Source organism: Phaethon lepturus, unplaced genomic scaffold (assembly GCF_000687285.1).
Source record: "Phaethon lepturus isolate BGI_N335 unplaced genomic scaffold, ASM68728v1 scaffold20032, whole genome shotgun sequence".
NCBI lineage: Eukaryota > Metazoa > Chordata > Aves > Phaethontiformes > Phaethontidae > Phaethon > Phaethon lepturus.
Window position 1 is genome coordinate 5910 of NW_010524417.1, and position 22411 is coordinate 28320.

The window sequence follows — 22411 nt, forward strand, 5'->3', positions numbered from 1 at the left end:
CATACAGGATCAGTATCACATTTTGTGGGCCTTTGGCATGTGGCTGTTCTGCCAGCAGTCATCTTTGACCCCTCTAAAAATTGCAGGCTGGCTCTATTGAAAATGTCAAGGGAGATTTTCCTTTATGTGTTGAGAATTTGGTTCAGTTCATGTAACTTGTTCTGTTTGTTATTGGTAACCAGGTACATGTAAGGCACTTTCATACTTGTATGTTAGTTTTTCTTGTTGCTGATCACAAGTTTGATATTAGTTTTACTTTCTGAACAGTGTTATTATTTATTACTTAGGTATTTATAACATTGTGAGAGCTGTTTCTAAAGAAGCTGTCCTGCTTCATGTGACACTGGTCTAAATGGCTTTCTTAAATACACGATTCATTCTCTGCATCAGGAGAACCTGGCAAATGTTCTTTGATCTTGCAATTGTCTTCTTTATTCATAGGAGCATCTTCTCTTCCTCCATTCTCTATAGCCCTGGAGTTCTTATTTTGAAAGTGTTTCTTTATCAATATAAAAAAAAGGACTGCAATCAAGTAGGAAGGACCTCTTAACACTGCTGATAAACCAAGGTAGACATACCTGTGGGGTAGAGCATAGAAGATAGTGCCAGGCACTGAAGTTTTCAAAGACATCGAAGAAAATCACTTTAATGGTTTTTAAGGATCACATACATATCAAAAAAGCTTTGGGAGAAATATTAAAACTCATTCTTTGTGAATGGTAGCACAAACTGGACATTTTTGCTTGCAAAAACTTCTGTTAAAGAATCGATAATATTATTTTTACTTATGAAGATAGTTGCAAAGCTAAACTTCCATCATCTTCCCTTTGTTTCTGAAGATTTTTGGATCGCTTTAAGGCCTTAGACTTTTTAGGGCTAGAAATATATTGAGATTGCCAGAGCGGGCTGTTGTATGTAAAAATAAAGAACACATCAGAAGTGACCAAGGGTGTGGTGAAACTGAAAAAAATCTCTGGAATATTCCTCCTGGACACTGATAGCGTTTGTGTTTAGCAAATACCTTCAGCTGCTCAGTATGATTTTCTTTCATTTATTTTTCTCTCAAATGTGGCCAATGCACAAAGTTAACGTTCTTGCCAGTATGAACAAACTACCTGTAAATAAGGTAAATTTCCTCTTGATGGTAAATCATACAATCCTAGGTGTTTTAAACTGACTCAAAGGATATAAAAATAAGATTCATTACAGAAATCTCTGTCACTGATATTAAAGAGTTTTTCTACAACATAAAGACTGACTAAAAGGCTAAGAGTTTAAGATTTGATATTAAGATTTCTAAATTTCAGGAATTCTTACTGACCTAAATCTGAGTCCAGAGTTAGTATCTGACCATAATTTTTGATCAGTGGTGTCACATACTACAGTATAACAGAAAAAAGCGTGTCTATCTGTAGAGAGGAAATGCATGAGGCTTTTTGCGCCCTTATTTGCCTTACCTGTATGCATTGGAGTCATACAGTCTGCAAGCCCCTCGCTGCCCACAGCTTGTGCTTCCCCATTTCAAGCATGTCTTGTCGATCAGTGCACCAAAATAAACTGGCGCTGGAATCCCAGCTGCAAGGAAGCAAGCAAAAATGTCACCAGATATCACAAGAAAAGACATCTTTTTAGAAATCAGCTTTATATTTTCTTAGTGGCAAGTTACATGTTGCAATAGTGGTAATAGGTGGATTGGACCATGGGGAGTTTTTCCTTTCCTTTCCTTTCCTTTAGCAGAGGAACTGTAAGCTGGGATACCCTCTCTGTGCCGTGGTGATCATCAGACCCCAGGAAATGTGGTCTGATGCGTTTGGCCAGGCTTGTAGTCATGCGCCTTGGTTTCTCAACCATGTCTCTGAGAGTCACCACTGGCTTCCAGTGCATGTTAAGCTCCTGCAAGGGAGAGCTGGACTGGTGTGCGTTTGAAGCACTGAACTGACGCGTAGTTCCCTCTTCTATGCATAGCCTAAATTATCCTCACTGGCTGGTAGACCCTTCTGCCTGAATAAGGGTAAAGCACCCGAAATCCTTAGTGTGACTTTAGCCAGGTAAGAGCTTATGCTTTACTGCAAAACATGGGCAGACATGGGACAAAATCCTAGCCTTGCTAGGAGTATTGACTTCAGAGGAATCCAGGTTTCAGCGTGTACAGGACCATGTTTCACATTAGCTTTGTTCCTGCAGGAGCATCCCACATTCTTCTATAGGAAATAATTTATTTTGTAGAAACAAGTATACTCTCAGCCTGTTCCACCCTAGGGCCCTTGTGAGAGTCTGAACTCAGTCATCTGTCTATAAAAACCTGTGTATTATGATCATCAGTGCTGTAGTCAGGGTATGATGGGATGAATGGTTATTTTGGATGTTCCTTAGAGAAGGAAGATGCGAGGACATCAGATTTGATCTCTGACTCACTGAAGAGAAATGTCAGCTTTTTTGAATCAGTGACAGTGGCTCCACCCCTTCTTGCAATGGAAGGAGCATGCTGGCTCAATGTGCTGAAGCAGCAGCCTATAGAAAGGCTATAGAAAGCCTATACTTTTTTATTTCCTGTGGCTGAAATTGCTTCAAGTATCCCATTGGCATTGCTTGCCCTGAGAGCTGGGGCAGAAATTCTGCCCCTTCATTGGGGGGGCAGATGAGAAAAGTAGAAGAGGATGAAGCATGGATACAGCTTCCTATCTCAGATTGTCTCATCACGATCCACAGTGGAGTCTACAGCCCTTACCTAGCTCTGACTGTAGGCGTTTGTAGGCGACTGTTGATTTTTTAGGCTTCATAGAAAACCCATGTGGCTTGTCTCTTCACACATATTTCTCTACATTTCTGAAATGCAGATATTCCTATTCTATTGACAAAGAGGACAAAAGGAAACAGAGGTGTTTTCTTGCCTGCCTAGGCATCTTAATGAACCATCTCATTAGCAACTCTCAGATAAAAAGAAGAAAAAGAACACTGCAGCATGCTTAAGGGGAATTGAAATCTAAGATGTCGTCTGCCAGGAATGTGAAGTTTTAACATGGAGAAAAGACTCTGCTGTGAGCAGAGTTGTATTAGTGTTGAATGAGGTCCTACTAGAGCGTGTCTTTTTGATACTACTTGCAGCATTGCCTGTCAGTGAGCCATTGGTTGAAGTGTAAGTTTAAGTTTGAAGCCTTAGAGAATTGTTTAGAAATTCAAGATAATACTTTCATTTTGCTGAGAAACTCTTCCCATTTTGGAACATCAGGTTCCCAAACTGCAACACCATTTAATCAGCAGGTCAAAGATTTTCAGAATTGTGTTAGCTGGTTTCCCAATGAACTCTTGACTGAATATTGGACCTTCAGGAAAAAAACAGGATTTTCAGGAACAGCCCAGGATCTAACAGCCATTTCAAGGATGCATCTGGTTTACAAATGGTGGTTCCATCAGTGTCATTTAAAGCCATACAAGCAAGCATATCAGTCAGAATGATTTCTCTTACCTAGCATTCTCATAATGAGTGTGTATAGACCAACTGCAAGAGATCTCAACTCTGGCTGAACGCACCTGAAAGAAAGAGGGATAAGTATGAGGTATTTGCCTATCTGGTGCTTAGACATGCCTATTAAACTGCTGTTAATTACCCTGAATTTAATGCTCTTAATGACAGAAAGCCAAGCTTTGGAAGGAGAGTGCTTCCTATGTCTGCTGAAAATATGTTAAGTGGTATGAAGAAGGTGAATTAATCTATTGTTTTCCATCACATAGCTCCTGGGAAGTCCATTCACTAAGCATAATTAAAGAAGTGAAATTTTGAAGTCATAATCACAGTCTATCCTAGTCTTATTGAAATGGGCCCTTCAACTGCCTTAACTCCCTGGCATACATTTTCCTCGCTTGATGGGATATACCTCACTTGATAGGAAATATAATATTGCCCTAAGACAAAAATGTTGCAAGTAGCTGCATTAGCGTGGCATCTTTCTAGTCTCGAATTACATTCCTCTGTGCATCCCCACATCTTGAACTACACAAAGCCATCTGGCAATACGCCCATCTGTTTCACGGGGAGCCACACTCCAAGCATCAGAAATGAGGGCACTGATCTTTAATGAATTATATGTCCAGCCTCTGCCATATCCTTCAAATATTAACATGGTCAACAGTCCAAAACATGTCTCACAGAGATGAGGAAAGGAGGGGAGTTTACATTCTGTTTTCTATGCTCGTTGAGGATCACATAATGCCCTTAGGATTACCATTACATTTGCCACTAATGCATTTTTCTACTGAGTGAGCTTTCTCTTCAGGTTACTAAAAAGTACGTGCTAATTTGTATACGTGGTTCCAAATCACATGCTGGTGTGCCTGCACCTATGAACCTCAACAGACATGAGCATAGGAGCCTCAGACTGAGCCCTCAGATGTCCCAAATTTCCGTACATCTGATAAGCACGATATGTTAGGGCAATCCCACATCCAGAAATTCTGACAAATGCATGGCATTTTCAAAATCCATACAGCCAGAATATCCAAGCAGAGAAAGAGCATGTGTTCTGGAAAACTTGGGCGTATGACAGGCATAAGAGAAACCATTTTGCAGTAGTTAGAAGCAACACACTAGAACCGACTTACAGACAGCAGCAAAGTAAGGTTCAATACTAACAGCTACAAACAAATCAGAAATGACAAAACTCATTAAAGAAAGCATGGTATACTGCAAGACAGTCTTTTTTCCTAAGGGAAATAGAGAAATGTAAACATAATTTTGACCCTGTCATTGGAAAGCCTCAACCTTTGGTACACAGTTAGTTAATTTTACTTACCTAAACATAATCATGTATGCTGGTGTGCCTCCCAGTGCATAACAAAAGCCACTTATGACTTGTATTACTGTATAATAAATAAACTTCATTGAACAATCTTCACTTTTTGGACATTGGCCCAAGGTGACAGTATTATTTCCTGTCCATGAACTGCTGGCTTCAAGACAGCTGCAGTTATGGAAGACCTGGAAGACACAAAGGAGATTTGGTAGGACACTGCTCATGCAGTGGGGAATCCTGCCTTCAGCCACAGGCAGAGCCTGAAGCCTTCCTCTTCCTATCTTATTTGCCTTTCTTGAGGCAATGGGCAGCAGCTTCTTCTTTCCTACACTGCTCAGAGTTGGAAGGGATGTTCCTTATCAACATGTTTTTGCCAGTGGACATAGCAATCCTTTGTGGATGATGTTTGGAGTACCTGCAAGACTTCTGAGGCTGGCCTCACCTTTGGTGTCTCTGGAGGGCAGTAGAAGGGGAAAAGCGAGGCTCAAGGAGCTGTGCCTTTTGCTGCTAGGTGACACCATCTGTTAGCTGGCTTATGTCTCTGACTAGCACCTGGATCACAGGTCCCTCTCTGCTAACGCTGATCCACCAGAGGTACCTCAGAGCTGTAAGGAGCAGCCACCTGTGAAGACACAGCTCATGCAGAGCCCCGAGATCAGCAGTAGGTGTACTGATAGCTTAGGAGCAATAGCTTTTAACCAGGGCTTCAGGGGCTTCAGGATGTGCTGCAGTAAGTGGAACTATAAGCCACAAACCTTAACCTTTACAGAGATAGACTTGTGTGGGAGGTAGTAGTCCCACTGTCACAGTTGCTGTTGAGCCCTTCTCCCCTGTCTCCCACCTTAAGATTTTAAGCAAAGAGTGTTTTTTGGAGCAGATGACTGTAGACAGCAGAGAGAAACCATCCACAAAGTAAAATCTGCTGCAGAGAAAACTGTCTGAGTACAAGAGACAGCTCCAGACCATATATCTTCTAGAATGATCATCTGCCATCAGAAAACATGGGAATGACACAGTCCAATGAAGGCTTGTATCCATGGACTGGAGCTGCCTCTCGGGGACTGTGCATTATCCTCAGCACTCTCTACCAAGCAGAAATCAGTGAGCCAGAAAAATAAATGGTATCCTGCCACCCCGGAATCTCACATGGAGGAAACAAGCTGCCTCCCCTCAAATCATTCTTCATACTTACACATTAATGATCAGTATCAGGGAAGATACTACACTCTCTAAGTGTACTTCAACTGTTGACTAAAACCTCAGGGTAAATGAAGTGAGTTTTATGAAAAGCAAGCTACGGACAACCTTCAGGCAACGTGTAACCACATTGATTTGTTTGTTTCCCCTTCTTGTGTTCAATCTACAAAAGTCGTAAATTAATATCTACAACAAGGAGCTAGGGCTTTTTGCTTAATGTGCAGTAACTCAGAGAAATCTCTATGTCTTCTGTGCTGTTTGTAACCAGAAATCATAAATAGTTTACTGGCTGGTCCCCAGTAACTTTGGTTTCCCTTAAATGCATTATACTACTAAATACCTGATGTTACATGGAAAATAAGCTAGTAGAAAACCTCAGAAACTGAAGCAGGGTCTTACTGTGTTCTTTCCATGTCCCACCGAAGTCATGCACCCAGCTAGACACGCCGAAATGTACGTGAGTCCGTTGTCTCCACACACAGGATCCCACACATTGGAGGCACATTTGCAGTCAGAGTTGCACTCAGAAAATATGGCATTTTCATGGTATGGAATGGGTTTTCTTGGAAGTTAAGTTCAGATAGGTGTAAGATTGTAAGAAATTTTTAATTCAGTGCTGACGTCAGTGTAGTCCCTTCTGGGTGACAGTGTTGCTGTCCTGAAACCCACCTCATATGCCCAGGACATATGTTTTCATAGCTGAGTCTCTATAGTATTGATCTGTTCATGATTCCATCCTACTTGCACTGATATTAAAGTTATTGCTCACTAGATTTATAAAGAGCTTTTAAAACAAATAAAAATGTTGCTACTGATTTTAGCTGTCATGTGTAGACAGAAAAGGGAAAAACTGAAAGGCTTTGAGAGATCAGCTAGACTATCCCCTGACTGAACAGTTAACACAGTCTTATCAACTACATCTTTAGCTGTTGGTAAAAATGCACTGATGATAGAAACTAGATTTCCTGGTGTCCATAGTAAAAAATACTCCTCTCTTAAAGCCCAGTTTAACTCTTCCTAGAAGATATGGAGAATGCAGTAGTCCCTTTTACTTTCAGGCACCCTTTGGATATTGAGATCTGTAACAGAGAGGGATGTCTTCCCTCATCTTCTCTTTTCTGTGTTAATTAAGCTTATGTGCTTGCCATCTCTTTCATTTCAGTGCTTACTAAGCATATTCCCTGGTCCACCATTTGCATTCTCAGTGAAAAAGTTGCAGAGTAGAGGACAAACAACAACTAGTCCTCAGGTTCCAACAAATACAAACATCTTTGGCATCCTGCCTGTCCAGTTCCACATTTTCAGCTGTGAAACAGTACGGCCTGATAAATGAACTGTAGTGACAAATTATTGAACTGTGGGTAAGTCTTCAGGGATATGCAGACAGATTCACACTAGCCATGAAGTACTCTGAGCAGGCTGGACATGAGCCAATGACAACCCATATGGTAAATGTGTTGCTGGGCCCCTTGGACAGCCAGATCCTAGCATGCATACCCTGTACTGGTATCTTCACTCGCTCCAAGAAAAAATAACAGCTTGTAACTTTTAAACTCTGGTTCTCTCCTGAGAGGAAAGAGCACCTTCGGTAGGCATAAAAGCTTCATTTTGGTTTACAGCAGGCTGAGAGTCTATCACGTTGCCGTCTTTCCATCTCTGTGCAGGATATGCTACCAATGCTCTCTGTTACATGTTTTACCCTATTACTGAATACACTTCACTAAAAAATTGCTTCTGGTATAGAGATAGTACTGTGTGAAACAGCAATACCACCCCCCACATAGCCAAACAACCTACATCAGTAATGGTGCAATTTTGCTAATGTATTTCTAATTAATCTTTAACCTGCTGTGCTTTGGCAGGCTGACGCTCTGCAGACCAACAAAACTATCACAATGACATGCGGTAGTATTCACTTTCTCTTAAGCATTGCAAAAGCATGTTCCTCTTTTAGCCTTAATGTCACAGTACATTTTTTTAACTATTGCTGCCATGGAGAAAAACATATTCTTCTTCATTTTATACTCACCCTTCATAGGACACTGTAATTCCTGCTACCACATGGTTCTCACAGCCAACAAAGAAGTGCAAGAGAGTGATGATGTAGGCCAAAAATGACATAGTAAATGCAAACTTGGTTGCTCCAATGATGGTCATTTTGTACTTTTTCATTATGAGCCCTCCTAGGAAAATCCCAATACCTACAGGAGGTAAGGATGTCAATCCTGGAAGAAATTATAGAAGAGGAATGTTAAAATAAGAATACAATGGGCTTAAGAACCAAAGTCTGTCCTCAGGCTGATGTCCCTGGCAGCTTTATGTTCTATTATGGTGACTCCAGGTGGCTTTGTGCTCAGCCTCATCCCTGGGTGGCATATGCTATTTTTGAAGTGCCTAACCCTCAAAACCCACTTCCATTGCAAGGCACTTGTCAGATGTTGCAGCAATTAAAACTCCCACATCACATTTATTGCATATTTGGGGTGTTCTTACTATAACATAATTAATATAATGTAATGTAATGTAATTATTTATTTGGGTTCCATCGGCATCAAGACTGTAGTTTGCATGCTGCCTTCATATAATTCAATTTCAGGAGAGACTGCCATTTACATCATCCTGTTCTGCAAGGAATTCAGTCCCAGAAAAAGCATGCCAGAACTTATCCCCATGCACTGCTTATAGCATAAGCAGTCATTGCAGAGTGTAACTCACCTATTAGAAAGTTAGATTTAGATGTAGATTGTCCATACTGCTGTTCCATGTACTTTGGTTTGTAAGTCAAGAAACCAATAAAACTACTGAACTGTAACAGTGAGCAACACAAAAGTGTAAAGTACATTCGATTACTCAATACTTTTTTCAGGGAATTATAGAAATCTGAAAGAGAGGGATATATGAGTTGGCACTGAAAGATGCATGGCATAATTACTGGTGAGTAATCTACAAAACTTAGGGCAAAATCCTTCTCTCAGTTGTCCAAGTACAAGTTGTACTGATCTTCATTTGCATGTGAGTATCTGAAAGCAAAATCAGATTCTTGAAAAACACCAGAGGCTGAGATACAGGAAGAGAATCCTAAAAGAAGACAGAAGTATGGGTTAAGGCCTGGGTGCTCTAGTGAGATCTGCACATGAACACTAAAGGGCTCCACACAGCAAAGACTTCTTTCAGCTTACATGAATATTATCACAGGTTCAAGGCTAAGTGAGAGCTACCTGTGTGGAGATGCCCTATGTCTTCCACTGGGATCTGAAGAAAGACAGGAGAATTTGGCTAATGATGCAAAGTCATCTCTTCCCACCACCTTTCCACCCCTTTTGTAGCCTAAGGACTGCACAACCAGAGCTGATATTCAAGCCTACTGTATTTTCCTCAGGCAGCAGTGTGCTTCAGAGTCTCCATGAGCTGTATGATGATCAGATGAATAATTCGGCTTTCCATATTACAAAAGGGGTTTTCTAGTATTTTCTTTGGGACCTGATACAGAAACAATTTTTCCACTGTTCAAATTTCTTCTAGCATAGAATTTTAGTGGCAGGTGCCACTCAGGTGCTGATGCATTGCAAGTGATGCATGCAGAACCTCGGAGTCTTGAACAAGCTCTTTGACTGCCAGTAATCTCTAGCGGACCCCTCCTTTCCTGGGCAGAGCTAACTGGTTTAGGCTGAAGTGCAGGGGAGGCAAAATATTTTGCAGAACTATTACACTCCCGTTGGAGGTTGTGCCTATTGCTTTTCACATTTATACAACATGCAAAACACTTGCCTTTCAGTATTACTGACCACTTCCTTGGCTTAAGTTTTTCAGGAGTAAGTTTCTTCTTTGCGGAGCCCATGTTTTCCAAGAGACCGTATGAAGTTTTGTCATTATTGGCTTCCTCTGGCTTTTTCAGACTCTTTGGCAGGAAGAAAAATGGAATAGCTGCTAGGAAACTGGTTCCTCCACCTATTAAAAAACCAAGCCACCACGCACCCACCCAGCGGGAATCCTGTGGGGTGATAGTGATGCTTCCTAGAATCGAGGGAAACAGATACAAATTACCTAAATGAAGAAGTTGAACCTTCCTGCCCTTTATTTGCTAAAATAGCTACATTTTACAATGTCTGACTTTCAGTGGTAACTGAAAATCGTCTCATGAGAGACTGTTCATGCAGTGAAGGCATCAGGACTCATACCCTGAGAGGTGCTATGTTTCATTTGCCTTTCTACATCTTATGCTGACTGCCATTTTGTGGCATGCATGGCAACACAGAGGTCTTTATCCAACACATAGGAAACCAAAATGAGTGGCCGACAGGCCCCAAGCATGGGGTCCTTTTAGGGCTGATACATGTCTATCGAGACCACCCTCTGTTAACCTGAATTGTGTAGGTTGCTATTAAGCATAGGGGCATTCTCTGTGGCATCAGTGAGATTAGCCACGGCTTTAAACTTTGTATTGCAAGGAAGAGAGTAGCTGGTTGTATTTTTATGATTGTTATGTGCTGGCATGTTTGGTGGTGGACCAACTCTATAAGACTTCTCACTGCATGACCAGAATTGGCTCACTGTCCTTATGCTTAAGTAAAATCAAACATTAGCTTAACAAAGGGCAAAGACAAAATAGTTCATCTATCTAACTGCAGGATCTTGAAGGTCTGAAAACTTCTCTGTCCTGCTAGTAAAACAGGATCACCCACTGCTGCTGCTACAGTGGACCTTTTCCTGAAAAAGCTGTCACCCGTCTGCACTGCCTGACTCCCCGTAAGATGGTCCAGCGGGTGGGGAGATGGGCTGGCTAGGAAACACCACTTCAGAGGTGGCTCCTGCTTCTTCCAGTGAAAGGGAACTAGACGAAGGACCATGGCTACCACTTACAGAGATTGTTCTGCCCTCTCTGGCATTTTGCAGATCTGAATACATGCGTTTTCTTTTCACCTGAATAAGCAAGGGCTGCTAAAAAGTGTATAATGCACTGCAATTATTACATTAATTGTAAGTCATGTAAAATGCTCAGCTGAAAGGGCGGATAACCCACCAAAACTGTAGAACTGGTGTGCTAGCAGAATCCTTTCACTACGATCCCAGTTTAGGAAAACGTCTTGGGTCTTTGAGAGGTCTTGGTACTAAATTTAAAGTTAAACTTGTATTTTAACCCTTCAATCCTAAACCACAATTATAAACTAAGTTCCCTGTCAAATCCTGCCTTTAGCTTAAAAGCTGCCAGTAATTTAATAAAATTGTAATCAAGTGTATAACAAAATTAATGAAACCAATATAAATTAAATATAAATTATATTAATATAATTAATACAATTTAAACTTATGCAGCTGTGTAGAGCAACTTATAAACAAGTATTAGATTACTTTCACTTTTCCTTTGTTTTGCTTACCTAAATCCACAAATCCAATATCCACATACAGTTTTGCACATAAAGATCCCAACAGGAAACCAAACATTGGACCCAGCATGGCTATGGTGTGCAAACATGCTGAAAATATAATGAAGCAGATGCTAGTACGTTTTAATGGCTGAACGTTTTCTTCTGCAGAGGATGATCAACCTCTTATACTACGAATCTCTCAGTTTACTCCATGTTGACATTACCTACATACACAGGAACATCCTCCTCTTTAGCAAAATCATCAAGATAAGAGATGCCCAATGGTGTTATTGGTGTCTCACCAATTCCACGTAACATATTTCCCAGGAAGATATATATCCACATATATGATGATGGTTCCTTCTCACACCCTGCAGAAGAGAGTTTACATGCTTGTAATAGAATAGCTGAATGGGAAACAGTGACAAATCACGGGAAATTCAGCACATGAAATGATTATATTTTAGTATCTAAGGTATTAACGGCATTTTCCTTATGGAAGGTTAATGAAAGGCCTTCAACCTCATTATACTTTTTAATAACTTTTTCCTCCACCTCCATTGTATTTGATTTCTAAAAATACAGGTAAGTATCACCCATCAGAAAAAATGCCCATGTATAAAAAATGGCAGATTGATATTGTCATAAATATATTACCTGGCATATAACATATATCTTTAATGTGAGAAGTTTGAGATGGTTTCTGGGGCTCTTTACCTATGTCCCATGCAAAACAACATGTCAAACAGCTGTATTCCATATTGTAAGCAAGATCATAGAAATCTCCATTTATTTCCAGTTAACTCTGTGCAGTTTCATGTCCTGTCACACTATCTGTTCCACCTCCCCAGCCCCAGGTCCTGGGTAACTGAATCCCTTCAAACAGTCTCAGCATCCCCTTCAGCGTTAGGGTGATTTTATTGCAATTTCCAAGTGTGAACATAGGAAACTGGGGATCTAGATCCTTATAGTTTGTGTTTGCTGGATGTTTGTTCTCCAAATGAGACGTGCAAAGTTCATTTAAGTGTTGGTAACGTTCCCAGACAGGCAGAGATCGAAGTTAGAAATACAAGCATCTTGCATGGGGCAATGCTTTACCTCACTTGCAACCAAGGATAAAGCTAGCTCCTGTATTTGCACTTACACTAACAGTTCCTTACCTGATGGGGAGGCTTCCAACAAGGTTTCATTCACACCTTGATGCCGGGAACAGGGATTTATGCTTGAAGTTAAGTTGGCTGAAGAAGCTGTATGTGATGCTGTCTCATACTTATAACTGAAAACACACAATAGTAGGTTTAGAGACAGCGTTCACTGGGGAAATGCTAGTGTAGTAGGGCAGGAACCACTTGACTGTTGTTTCCCTAAAGGGAAAGACTTCTTTGTTTAAATATCAATACGAAGTGCTACTGAAGGACCAAAAAAGATTATGTAAGCACATTTTGGAAAACTGAAACATTAAAAAGAAGAACAAATAAAAGTCAGAATTGTCTGTCTAGAAGACATGACATTTTAAGCTGGAAAATTCAAAGGGGCTTTTGAAAGTAATACAGATAAGATTGAACTTTTGATTCCTAAATTTAGGGTCAGGTCCAAGTGAGCTCCCTATGTTGACCCCACAGTCAAGGAGAAAATGAAGGATCTCTTAATTGTGGGTGTAAGTCCCCCTTTTCATCTTAGATAATTATTTTGGGGTGGTGGAGGAAGGAGAGGGGTGAGAAGAAGTCATCCTCAGGTGGTACCTGTTTGCCTGATAATTGGCATTGGCTTTAGAAAGGACTGTTGTATAGTAGCAGGTGAATGAAGTCAGTGGCTAAAAGACACTCTTCAGCTGTATTTACAGGGAGCAGGGCGATGCTGTGGGCAGGCAGCTGAGCAGCTCGGGTGCTGGAAGCTGTTTAGCTGCTTTAGCATGATCCTTTTCCCAGATATGAGTCCTGCTGAGGTGCAAAGTACAACTAGCTTAAGCAGAACAACATGGTAAAGCACACATTCTGCTTCTAGGAACTGGACTGGCTCTGTTAGATCAGGCAGGCTTATTTTTGGGGTTGAAGCAAAGAGCATTCATCAGGAGAGACAGTGCAGAACAGTTTCCTCATAAAAAGTCAGGCCCAGGTTCATGAGAAACTGTACCGGTTTCCCAGTGTAGATGAGCAAGATATGTAGTTTGGCTTAAGCAGTTGAAAATAGAAGTCTGATGCTAGTATGAGATCCACTATCACGATAAATAACATTCCTCGGTTTTCTTTTTACAGTAGTATACCTAATATTATTCTAATACATTTAACAGAGCAACAGAAATATGTCTTACTCTATATGCTATCACTGTATCAAAGCTATGACTTAAAATATTATCGCATAGAAGCAACATGCAGTAATTCTCTGAGCCTGGAGAAGATGGATAAAAATTAGTTTAACCAGCCATGGAAAATCAGTTTAACCAGCCATGTGCATGTGGAACAGGAAGAACCCTGGGACCAGTTCTACCAGCACTGATCCATCTGCAGAGTCTGTGTGAAGCTGAGAGGTTGCTTTGTGTGAGGAGCAGCTCTTTGTCACAGGAGAGCAAAATGCATCATCTTACACAACAAGGCTCTGTTTTCATCTTTCAAGGAGCAGGATTTCTTCTATTGAGCATCTTCATGGGTTGATTTCTTCACTGAGTAAGCTCTGAATCCCTGATTTTACATGAGTTACTTGTTACTATACATAAAGTCATATTTCAGGTAGAGATGTCACTCAGTATGAAGCTACCCAGTCAGAGCTTTGAGATCCTGTTCAAAACATCACAAACTTATTCTGGAAACCATATAGGTGGATTCTATGTTCCTCATAATTTTTCTGTGGTTCATATTGGTTTGGCTTTCCTGCCTACATGATCTTGACATCTCTATTAGCAACCAATGATGCTACATTCTTAGGTTAGCACTTATTGTCCCAAGAAGGTGTTCTTACGGTTTGCTGCCCAGGAACAGTATATAATTCGCTAAAGCAATAGCACCAACATATAGCATGGTTGAAGATTTTCAAAGAACAATATATTTTTTTTTTGAAACTTGAATTTTCATAGATAAGTGTTTCCTCCTGAAAAAAAAAATTCTAATGATTTTGTAAAATCATTTCCTTCTTTGCCTCTTTTCTGAACAAGTCTGAAAGCTAAAGCATTGTGATTTTCTTTTTTTTTTTTTGAGAAGTTGAACTTTTACTTCAGAGGAGCCATGTTTTTCCAACCCAATATAAGGAATAGTGATGTGTGTGTCAAACGTGATTCATTGCACATCCAGATGAGGCTCTATAGGCCTTTGGAAATCTAAGACTATAGACCAAGATTCATTCAGAAACCAGAAAGCAGTATCCAATTCCAATGTTAGGTTACCCAAATTAATCTTGATTAGTACTTACTATCCCATGAAGAAATGAGGCATTGCTGTTAAAAGACTTCCCAAAGCCATAGTAAAGCATCCAACAGCTATTACTTTGGGCCTATGAAGTTTAGCTCCAAAGTAGCTTACAAATGCAATCACCAGCAAGTTACCTGGAAGGTAATGAACCAAAATTAGTGCCAGATGCTGTGCCTCATATTTCTCTGAAGGGTCTTCTGCATGTTACTGAATATTACCCATCTCAAAGCTCCCATCGATGAAACCAATGGTAGACGACGTCAGGTCAAACCTTCGTTCAATCTGAGTGATGGAACTTTTCATAATTGTACCAGACAACGTTTTACTCAAGTAGCTGAACGATAAAGCAGCGAGAAATGCCTGAGGAAAGATGAAGATAGAAAATGGGAGGTAGAGGCAGGGAAACTGCACACAGAGGGATCAAATATGTTTAAAACTGTGTGGACCAATCATCATCATGGCATACGCTTGTTACTCAAATTGCAGGGACAATGTTGTGTGCAAATTTTCACATACCCTAATGCTATGGAGCACCCGAGGGGTCTCTCAGCAGTGTCTGCTCCTGCTCTGGTTTTCCCTGCTGGAGAGGGTTGATGTTGGTGCTGCACTGAGAGCAGCTGTTTTCTTTAAGATTCAGGTTTGCAAAAGCCACCTTAATGACCAGAAAGCCTGACCTTCCTGCATTGCTGGCCAAAGGTTTTCCAAAGCAGGAATCCTATGGACTGTGGAACTTAAATTGGGCAAACAACTCACTGGGGTCTACTTACCTTCCTGACATCCTAAGGTTAAATTTGTCAGAAAGCTGAGGTCCAGAGTTGGGCAGCCAAAATGGTGGGATTTCTAAATTTCTAGACGTTGTAGAAATTGTAAAAGTTGCCAGAGGTAAAAAACCTCATCAGTATAGATTTACTGACACTAGTCCAACCTAAAATTAATCTTAGCCCCAATTATCTTCTGCTTGGGTCACATGTCACTTATTTTAGGCCAGTTCATAATTGCTTCTAACTCAAACGTATGGATAGTCATGGCATCAAATTGAAAGCTTTGTGCATGCTTATAATATTCCAGTATGTGGAAGGTGGTACAGACTGATTGAATTAATCTCTGCCTCAAATGACGTATTTTGAAATGTGTGGATTATGGCTATATATCACCTGTATACCATATACCTCACAAGGGAAATTTTAATATCCTTTATAATTTTATAGTTTCTTCCACCAACACACATTGTGGCTTTTGCAAATAAAGATGTATTTGATAAAAAGTTAAACTAAGGTTTTTTTAAATATTATCCAACTATTTCAACATAGACAAAAAAGCAAATAGACTTATTGCTCACTGGGTAAAAGTTCTAATACAAAACAATGTTGGGTAAGTAAACAAAAGTAAATACAGATTTAGACTTTGCAATACTATCTACTGCAAGAAATGAAGCCAATCCTGGAAGTAAAAGCTTGAAAATACATATATTTACTCTCTTTTTGTCAGGAATGTTGAGAAAAAAATCTCACAAGTGCAGGCTTTGTCCTCACAAGAAGTTTTATATTTCCTGAAGGCGACTAGCAAAAAGTCAGTGAGAACCACCTTTCTTGCCTTATGCCAGCAGTGCTCTCAGAGGTTTTGGCTGAAATCACAAACTGCTGATAAGCATGAAAACACAAACAAAAATGACTTGGGTATTTTGGGTTTGAAAATGCAATCCCCAGGTAAACCACAAAAGATTTAATAGGAAGGTGAGGGAGAATAACAGTTTGTCTTTTATTACCTCTACAGTATCATGTCTACACAACAAAGCAATAAACCCAAACACACTACCGTCAAAAGAAATCTTGTCCTTGTTGTATTTGCACCTCAGCCAGAAGCAATAAATACTAATGCTTTAACACGAAAGCAAAATTCTCATTAGTTTACTTGCTTTGTTCCGTGAATTCTTCTTGTGCGCTCCTGAAAGCTTGGATGCTTGTGGGAATCAGTGGATTCTTTGACTTACAGCCCTGGATTAGATAAAAGTCCTGGAATACAATTTACCTCACCTTATTTTGGCCCTAAAAGAGTGGGTGGCGATAGCAACCTCCAGTGTATCACAACCACCTATTTTAGGATGGTTCAGGTCTTCCAGTGGAGGTTGCTACCTCTTCCAATGGCCAAAATGGGGATCTACCTATGAGTAACTTGAGAGTAAATATGTTAAATCAGGAATTTTAATTTTATTTAGGACAAAGATAAGATCTAACCCTTCCCTGTACCTCCAGCGTGTATGCAGTTCCAGAAAAGATAGGGGTACAGGAATGAAGTAATATGTTGTGTCATATTTTGAATAACATTTCTTAACATTTCTTAACATATGACAACAGTAATTTGTAGTGATATTGATAAGGCACCAAACCTTCAAGCCAGTGCAGCAGGAGGTCTTTTTTTTGACTGGTAGATTTTTGTTCGCTTCATCATCCAAAAGCTGGGCAGGTTCTGCTTCCTGATTTGAGTCATCAGCATTCCTGGATTTGCTTTCCATTGTCATGGTTGATTTCTTTACTGAGTGATCTGAACCCAAGAGAAAAACAATAATAAATACAAAAGCACATATGTCAAAATAGAGTTGCTTATGGACCTTTCTGATGAAACGGTAGTTACAGGAAAATGCTGAGATGTTGAAACTGAACCTTTTCATTGCGAAGGATTTGGCTCAATGACTTGGCTGTTTCAAAGTGTATATTTGTTTAAATTCTGAATTATCTTGTTTTGACATCTTGCTTTTCAAGGGAAATGGTCTTCACTCTCCCCACTGCCTCCCTGTCTCCCTCCCCCCCGCCTTTTCAGTCTAGAATGACTTTTAACGCTAAAAAGACAATTTCCACAAACAAGTAAGAGATAAAGTCTCTGTCCAAAAATAAACTACAAGGGTCAACAACAGTGCTGAAGCACATGGAGTCCTAGTGAAGCTCTGAATTTGCAGGCCACGTGGCTTAGGACTCAATCATCATTTTGGTAAGAGCTCTATAGTAACACTGTGCCATCTGACTTATTCCTTCACACTGACCTGCTGGAGATAATTTTTAATGACAAAAGAGATGATTATTATTATAATCTACTACCTGACATCCTATAAGGAGATTATATGTTTTTTCTTTGTGGACTAGTATACAGGGTATCCCTAATCCCCTTGGGTTTGCTGAGTGCTGTCTATATCCCCTGATGCATGAAATCATCTGCAACTCAGCACTTCAGCAGAACTGCTCCAGCTCCCCTGGGAAGAGCACACCCTGTAGCCATAGACAACAAACCTTTCCCCTCCTTTGAAGCCTTGCTTCATGATTAAGTTGAATTTGGTTTTATTGCAATGAATAGTACAATACTTCACCTTTTTCTTTTCTCAGTTTCTTAAAACTCTATATATGAGAGATGGGTAAAAAGAATATTAAAAAGAATACTTCAGTGAAAAGCTGTAAGGGAAGTCTATGTATCTATTTGCAAATTTTATTTAAAGAATGAAAACACTTGCCCATTTGTGCATCTCCAGCTACAAACAGAACAGATTTCTGAAGGAAGATCCAGATGCCACTGCAGACCTCCTCAGAAAAAATGTGTCACTTGAAACAAACCTTCTTCAGATCTGCAGATCTTGACACACAGGGGAAATAGGAGTATTGAAACTAACGACCCCAGGTCAGAACTCAGAAATCATAGCTCACAGGAACTAATTTATTCCACTTTCCACAGTAGTCTCCTCATTTGAGAAAAGGGTGAAGAAGGGGGAGGAGGGAAATCACATAAAAAGAGGTTTTCCATGCTTGAATGGAGCTGAAAAAAGTTGGATGAACTTTTCGAATGCTGGAAAAAGTCCACTTGCAATTGCAAATTTCTCTCCTATAGGCCATATGGCAGAGTAACACTTTTCAGAGTATTTAAAGGGTAGGCATTTCTCTAATGCATGATGCTGAAGGACATTTTTCTTCACTCAGATGGAAGAGGGTTAATACCTAAGGATGTTTAGGACGAATATGCGAACAGAGATTTAAGCAATTTAGGAGTTTCTTGGGCTTAACTTCATGAGCATGTCCTTAGGTACTAATGCTGGCATGAACAACTTTCCCACTGCTCATATCTGCTTCCCAATCTTCATTCACGTGAGTACCACTGCTTCTGTAGCCGTGTTGTAAGTCTGGGTCAGAACACATACTTGGACAAAAAAATTGCTTTTCCGTCCCCTTGGCTCCTCAGACAGATAGGAACAAGAAGTAGAGGAAAGGATTTCCTCAAGTCTGCACAACTACCAACAGAAATGCTAGTGTAATAAGATCCTTAGTGCTCATGAAAAGTTAGTGCACAAATGCTTTTGAACATCTGGTCCTCTGAAATTTATCTATCCCTGGTGTACCTAATATTTATGAAGATATTAGGTTCTCCCTGTTATCATGATATATTAAGGACTACAGTAAGATGCTGGGGTAGCATATGATTGCAAGTCATAGGACTAAAGAAGTGGCTCTTTTTAGAGTGTTTGAAGGTACAGCGTGCTTAGAATTGGAATATAAGGAGAGAAGGAGTGAAGGCAGAGAAACATGAAGATGGAAATAAGAGGGAAAGTAGAGAAAAGAGAAAAGCAGTTAGGTATCCATACAGGTAACTGGAGAAGTTTAGATATTAGCAGGCTATCTCAGTAAATATTTCAGAGAAAGACTGTGAAGGCACAAGAAGGGAGGATAGTTAGGTTGAAAGTGAGCAGTAAATATCAAAAAAATGGTTAAGCAGTTAGAGGTGAATAGTGAGAAGGCATCCAGAGGCAGAGGTTAGGGTACCAGGCAAGATAAAGAACCACAGAATCACAGAATAATTAAGGAAAAGACCTTCAAGATCATCAAGTCCAACCATCAACCCAACACCACCATGCCCAGTAAACCATGTCCCGAAGTGCCACATCCACACGTTTTTTGAACACTTCCAGAAATGGTGACTCCACCACCTCCCTGGGCAGCCTGTTCCAATGCTTGACCACTCTCTCAGTAAAGAAATTTTTCCGAATATCTAACCTAAACCTCCCCTGGTGCAACTTGAGGCCATTTCCTCTCGTCCTATCGCTAGTTAGTTGGGAGAAGAGACCAACACCCACCTCGCCACAACCCCCTTTCAGGTAGTTGTAGAGAGCAATAAGGTCTCCCCTCAGCCTCCTCTTCTCCAGACTGAAAGGATAAAAAAGGATAAAAAAGAGATGAAAACGGAAGTAAAATTCATCTTCATGGGGCAGAAGCTGCTTGATGCACACAGAAAAGTATGAAGGCAGCTAGAAGGTGGTAGTTGGCTCAGCACTATCAGTGCTCAGCTCCTCCAACGATCCAGAGGAAGGACTCTCAGGCAAGAACAGGGGTGACCAGCTCCTTTCAGTGGTGAATGATATGTCTTATCATTGCTTTGCAAAGGTGTTACTGGAGATGGTGATACTTTTGCTGGGGAAGGGTGGGATGGGGGAAGGAAGTGAAAAGATGATGCAACCTGTGCTGAACATATGTTAGTGTGAGCTATGTGCAAGGGTCAAGAGTTGGAGCTGTTGGCAGCATCTCCTCCCATCCTCAGTTGACACTGACCTACGTGGAAATCCGCTGGAGATAGAAGAGATCAGGGCTGGTGAAATGCTATGCCACAAGAAGATTAGAAAAAAAAAAAGGTCAATTCACAATTGATGTCAACATACATTAGCTGTTGAGGCTGACAGTTTCAAGTATTGATGAAGTTACTACTTTATATTTATTTCACTAGGTTTTTTTTGCATGTTTAATAAATAAAGGATCTGGTTACAAGCACAGGAATGTACGAAGTCTTCTGCACCAAATGTGTCCTTTCCGTTGTATGACTTCTCTAAAACTACTATGCTTTGCCTGCACAAGCCATTCTGCTGTAGTAATGATCTGAGGTATTTTCATTTGCAGGATGGGATCAGTCAAATATCATATTAGTATTGTTCAGGCAGTCACTCAACCTAAACAAAATTCACCCTGTATTCTCTCCCAAGGGAAGAAAACAATTCTGTCCCCAAAAACAATCATAAGGAAAGCCATACTGTGAGAATGAAAGTTAACACTCCTCCGGTTCACTTTTGCATGATACCCAGGGAGCATCTGACAAACAGCTAGTTACAATTGCTTAGTCTTGCGCTCAGTGCAGTGAAAGCATACAGAGAGTTTTCTCTTCTGAAAAACAGTTTGGGTGGAGGAAGATCAAGGGTCTTAACTAATAATCAGTGTGGATCATTTGTGCTGACAGGAGCTGAGGGTTTCCACATCAGCCTGGGAAACATGCGGCACCTTGCAAGCCCATTCCAGTGTACAGCAGCCAGCCTTGGAAAGGACAGCCACAGACTTCTTCAGTGCTTCAGGGTATACGACCTTATAGGGGACATGGCCTAACTCTGTACCTGTAAGGTAGATCTATCGCTTAATGAACGTTAAAAAATTCAAGCTCGCTTTCCTACCCTCTAATTATATGCAAATTAGAATGAATAAGAGCACCATTTCAAACACCTTAGCATGAATAACCGGTAATTAGTTTACAAAGTTCAAGACCATAGTTTGGTACAGATTTTGTAGATTCTTATGAAAGAAAAATACAATGATGTCTGAGGAATTTTCAGAATCAAACACAGGCACTGTAAGTCCTTGGACTGTTTCTCATCACAGTTGTACTCTCAGGGGCTATATCACCATCCAGTAGACTACCTTATCACAAATCAAGAGCCAATTTTCATCCAGTAGTTTATAGAACTGTAATTGATTTACACTAACTGCGGTGCTAATCCAATTGTCTTATTGATTTTTAAATACATTAAGGCATTATAATAAGACCTTTTAAGTTAATGTAACATGAAAAATGGATATCACAGTGCTGTACAGGTCTAAATGCTGCTTGCATTGCTCATGACATATGATGGTTACTGTTCAGAGACATGCATACAAATGTATGACACGATCATTAAAGCCTCGGCATTTACAACAGGAACGTTACTGGTGTATCTGGTGTTACTGGTCACAGATGCAACCAGTACTGCACGGGTAATGTTCATTAGCTGCAAACACTAAATGGAAAGATTTTAGAGGATAAGACAAACAAAAAGAATATTAAAGAGGTTCCTACCTAGGTTCTGTATCCACAGCAACAGCAGTTATACTACCACACAAATGCTGAAAAGTCAGAGCATTCTCTCCTTAAGCAAAGCTGTGCTGGTACTTGATAGAAGAATCATTAACTTCTAACACAAACTATGGTTTAGGCAGGTTTAATCTTGTCTCCTCCCAGTCCTGCCCTCTGTTAAAGGTCCCAAAATACATGTTTATCTACAGTGGTCAAAAATTAATTAGGTAGAAAATGTGCAAGTGTGTTCCTTTTGTACACTCTTGTGAAACATCTTTTTTCCTGAGCTTGTCAAGATTATAATAGTTCTTACCTTCTTGGCATTTAGAAATGGGATGTCCCAACTTTAGAAGTGTTCCTCGTTACTGATAGCTAAAACGTATGAAGTATGGTATGAAGTTTATTTTCATAGTCTATGGCTAAAGTTCATTCAGCTAAGACCTGTTAGAGCCAGCCAAGGACTCGCGGGAAGAGAAAATATAATGCCTTGGGATATTGAACAACCTGGGTGTTCGAGAAACACTCGTGCTTAGAAGAC

General features: G+C 40.3%; 1 protein-coding gene across 1 annotated transcript; it reads right to left on the bottom strand.

The window, feature by feature from the left end:
- Window positions 1-146: 146 nt before the first annotated feature.
- LOC104617203 (solute carrier organic anion transporter family member 1C1-like) lies at window positions 147-22034 on the bottom strand. Its single transcript, XM_010282452.1, has 15 exons — window positions 21877-22034; window positions 17141-17295; window positions 14973-15114; window positions 14756-14888; window positions 12514-12629; window positions 11578-11724; window positions 11363-11461; window positions 9756-10001; window positions 8703-8867; window positions 8017-8212; window positions 6387-6549; window positions 4791-4975; window positions 3467-3531; window positions 1458-1575; window positions 147-578 (listed from the first exon to the last, which is right to left on the bottom strand). The coding sequence occupies exons 2-15, from the start codon at window positions 17270-17272 to the stop codon at window positions 362-364; spliced, it is 2124 nt and encodes a 707-aa protein (XP_010280754.1). The 5' UTR covers window positions 17273-17295; window positions 21877-22034; the 3' UTR covers window positions 147-361.
- Window positions 22035-22411: the final 377 nt, after the last annotated feature.

Bases quoted from the DNA above. Each gene is read 5' to 3' on its own strand.
- LOC104617203 (XM_010282452.1), bottom strand. From the start codon at position 17,272: ATGACAATGGAAAGCAAATCCAGGAATGCTGATGACTCAAATCAGGAA. The intron at 4,976-6,386 runs GTAAGACCCTGC...TGTGTCTTCCAG, and splicing joins TGGGACATGGAAAGAACACA to GTCTTCCATAACTGCAGCTG. The intron at 1,576-3,466 runs GTAAGAGAAATC...GCTTCCTTGCAG, and splicing joins ACTCATTATGAGAATGCTAG to CTGGGATTCCAGCGCCAGTT.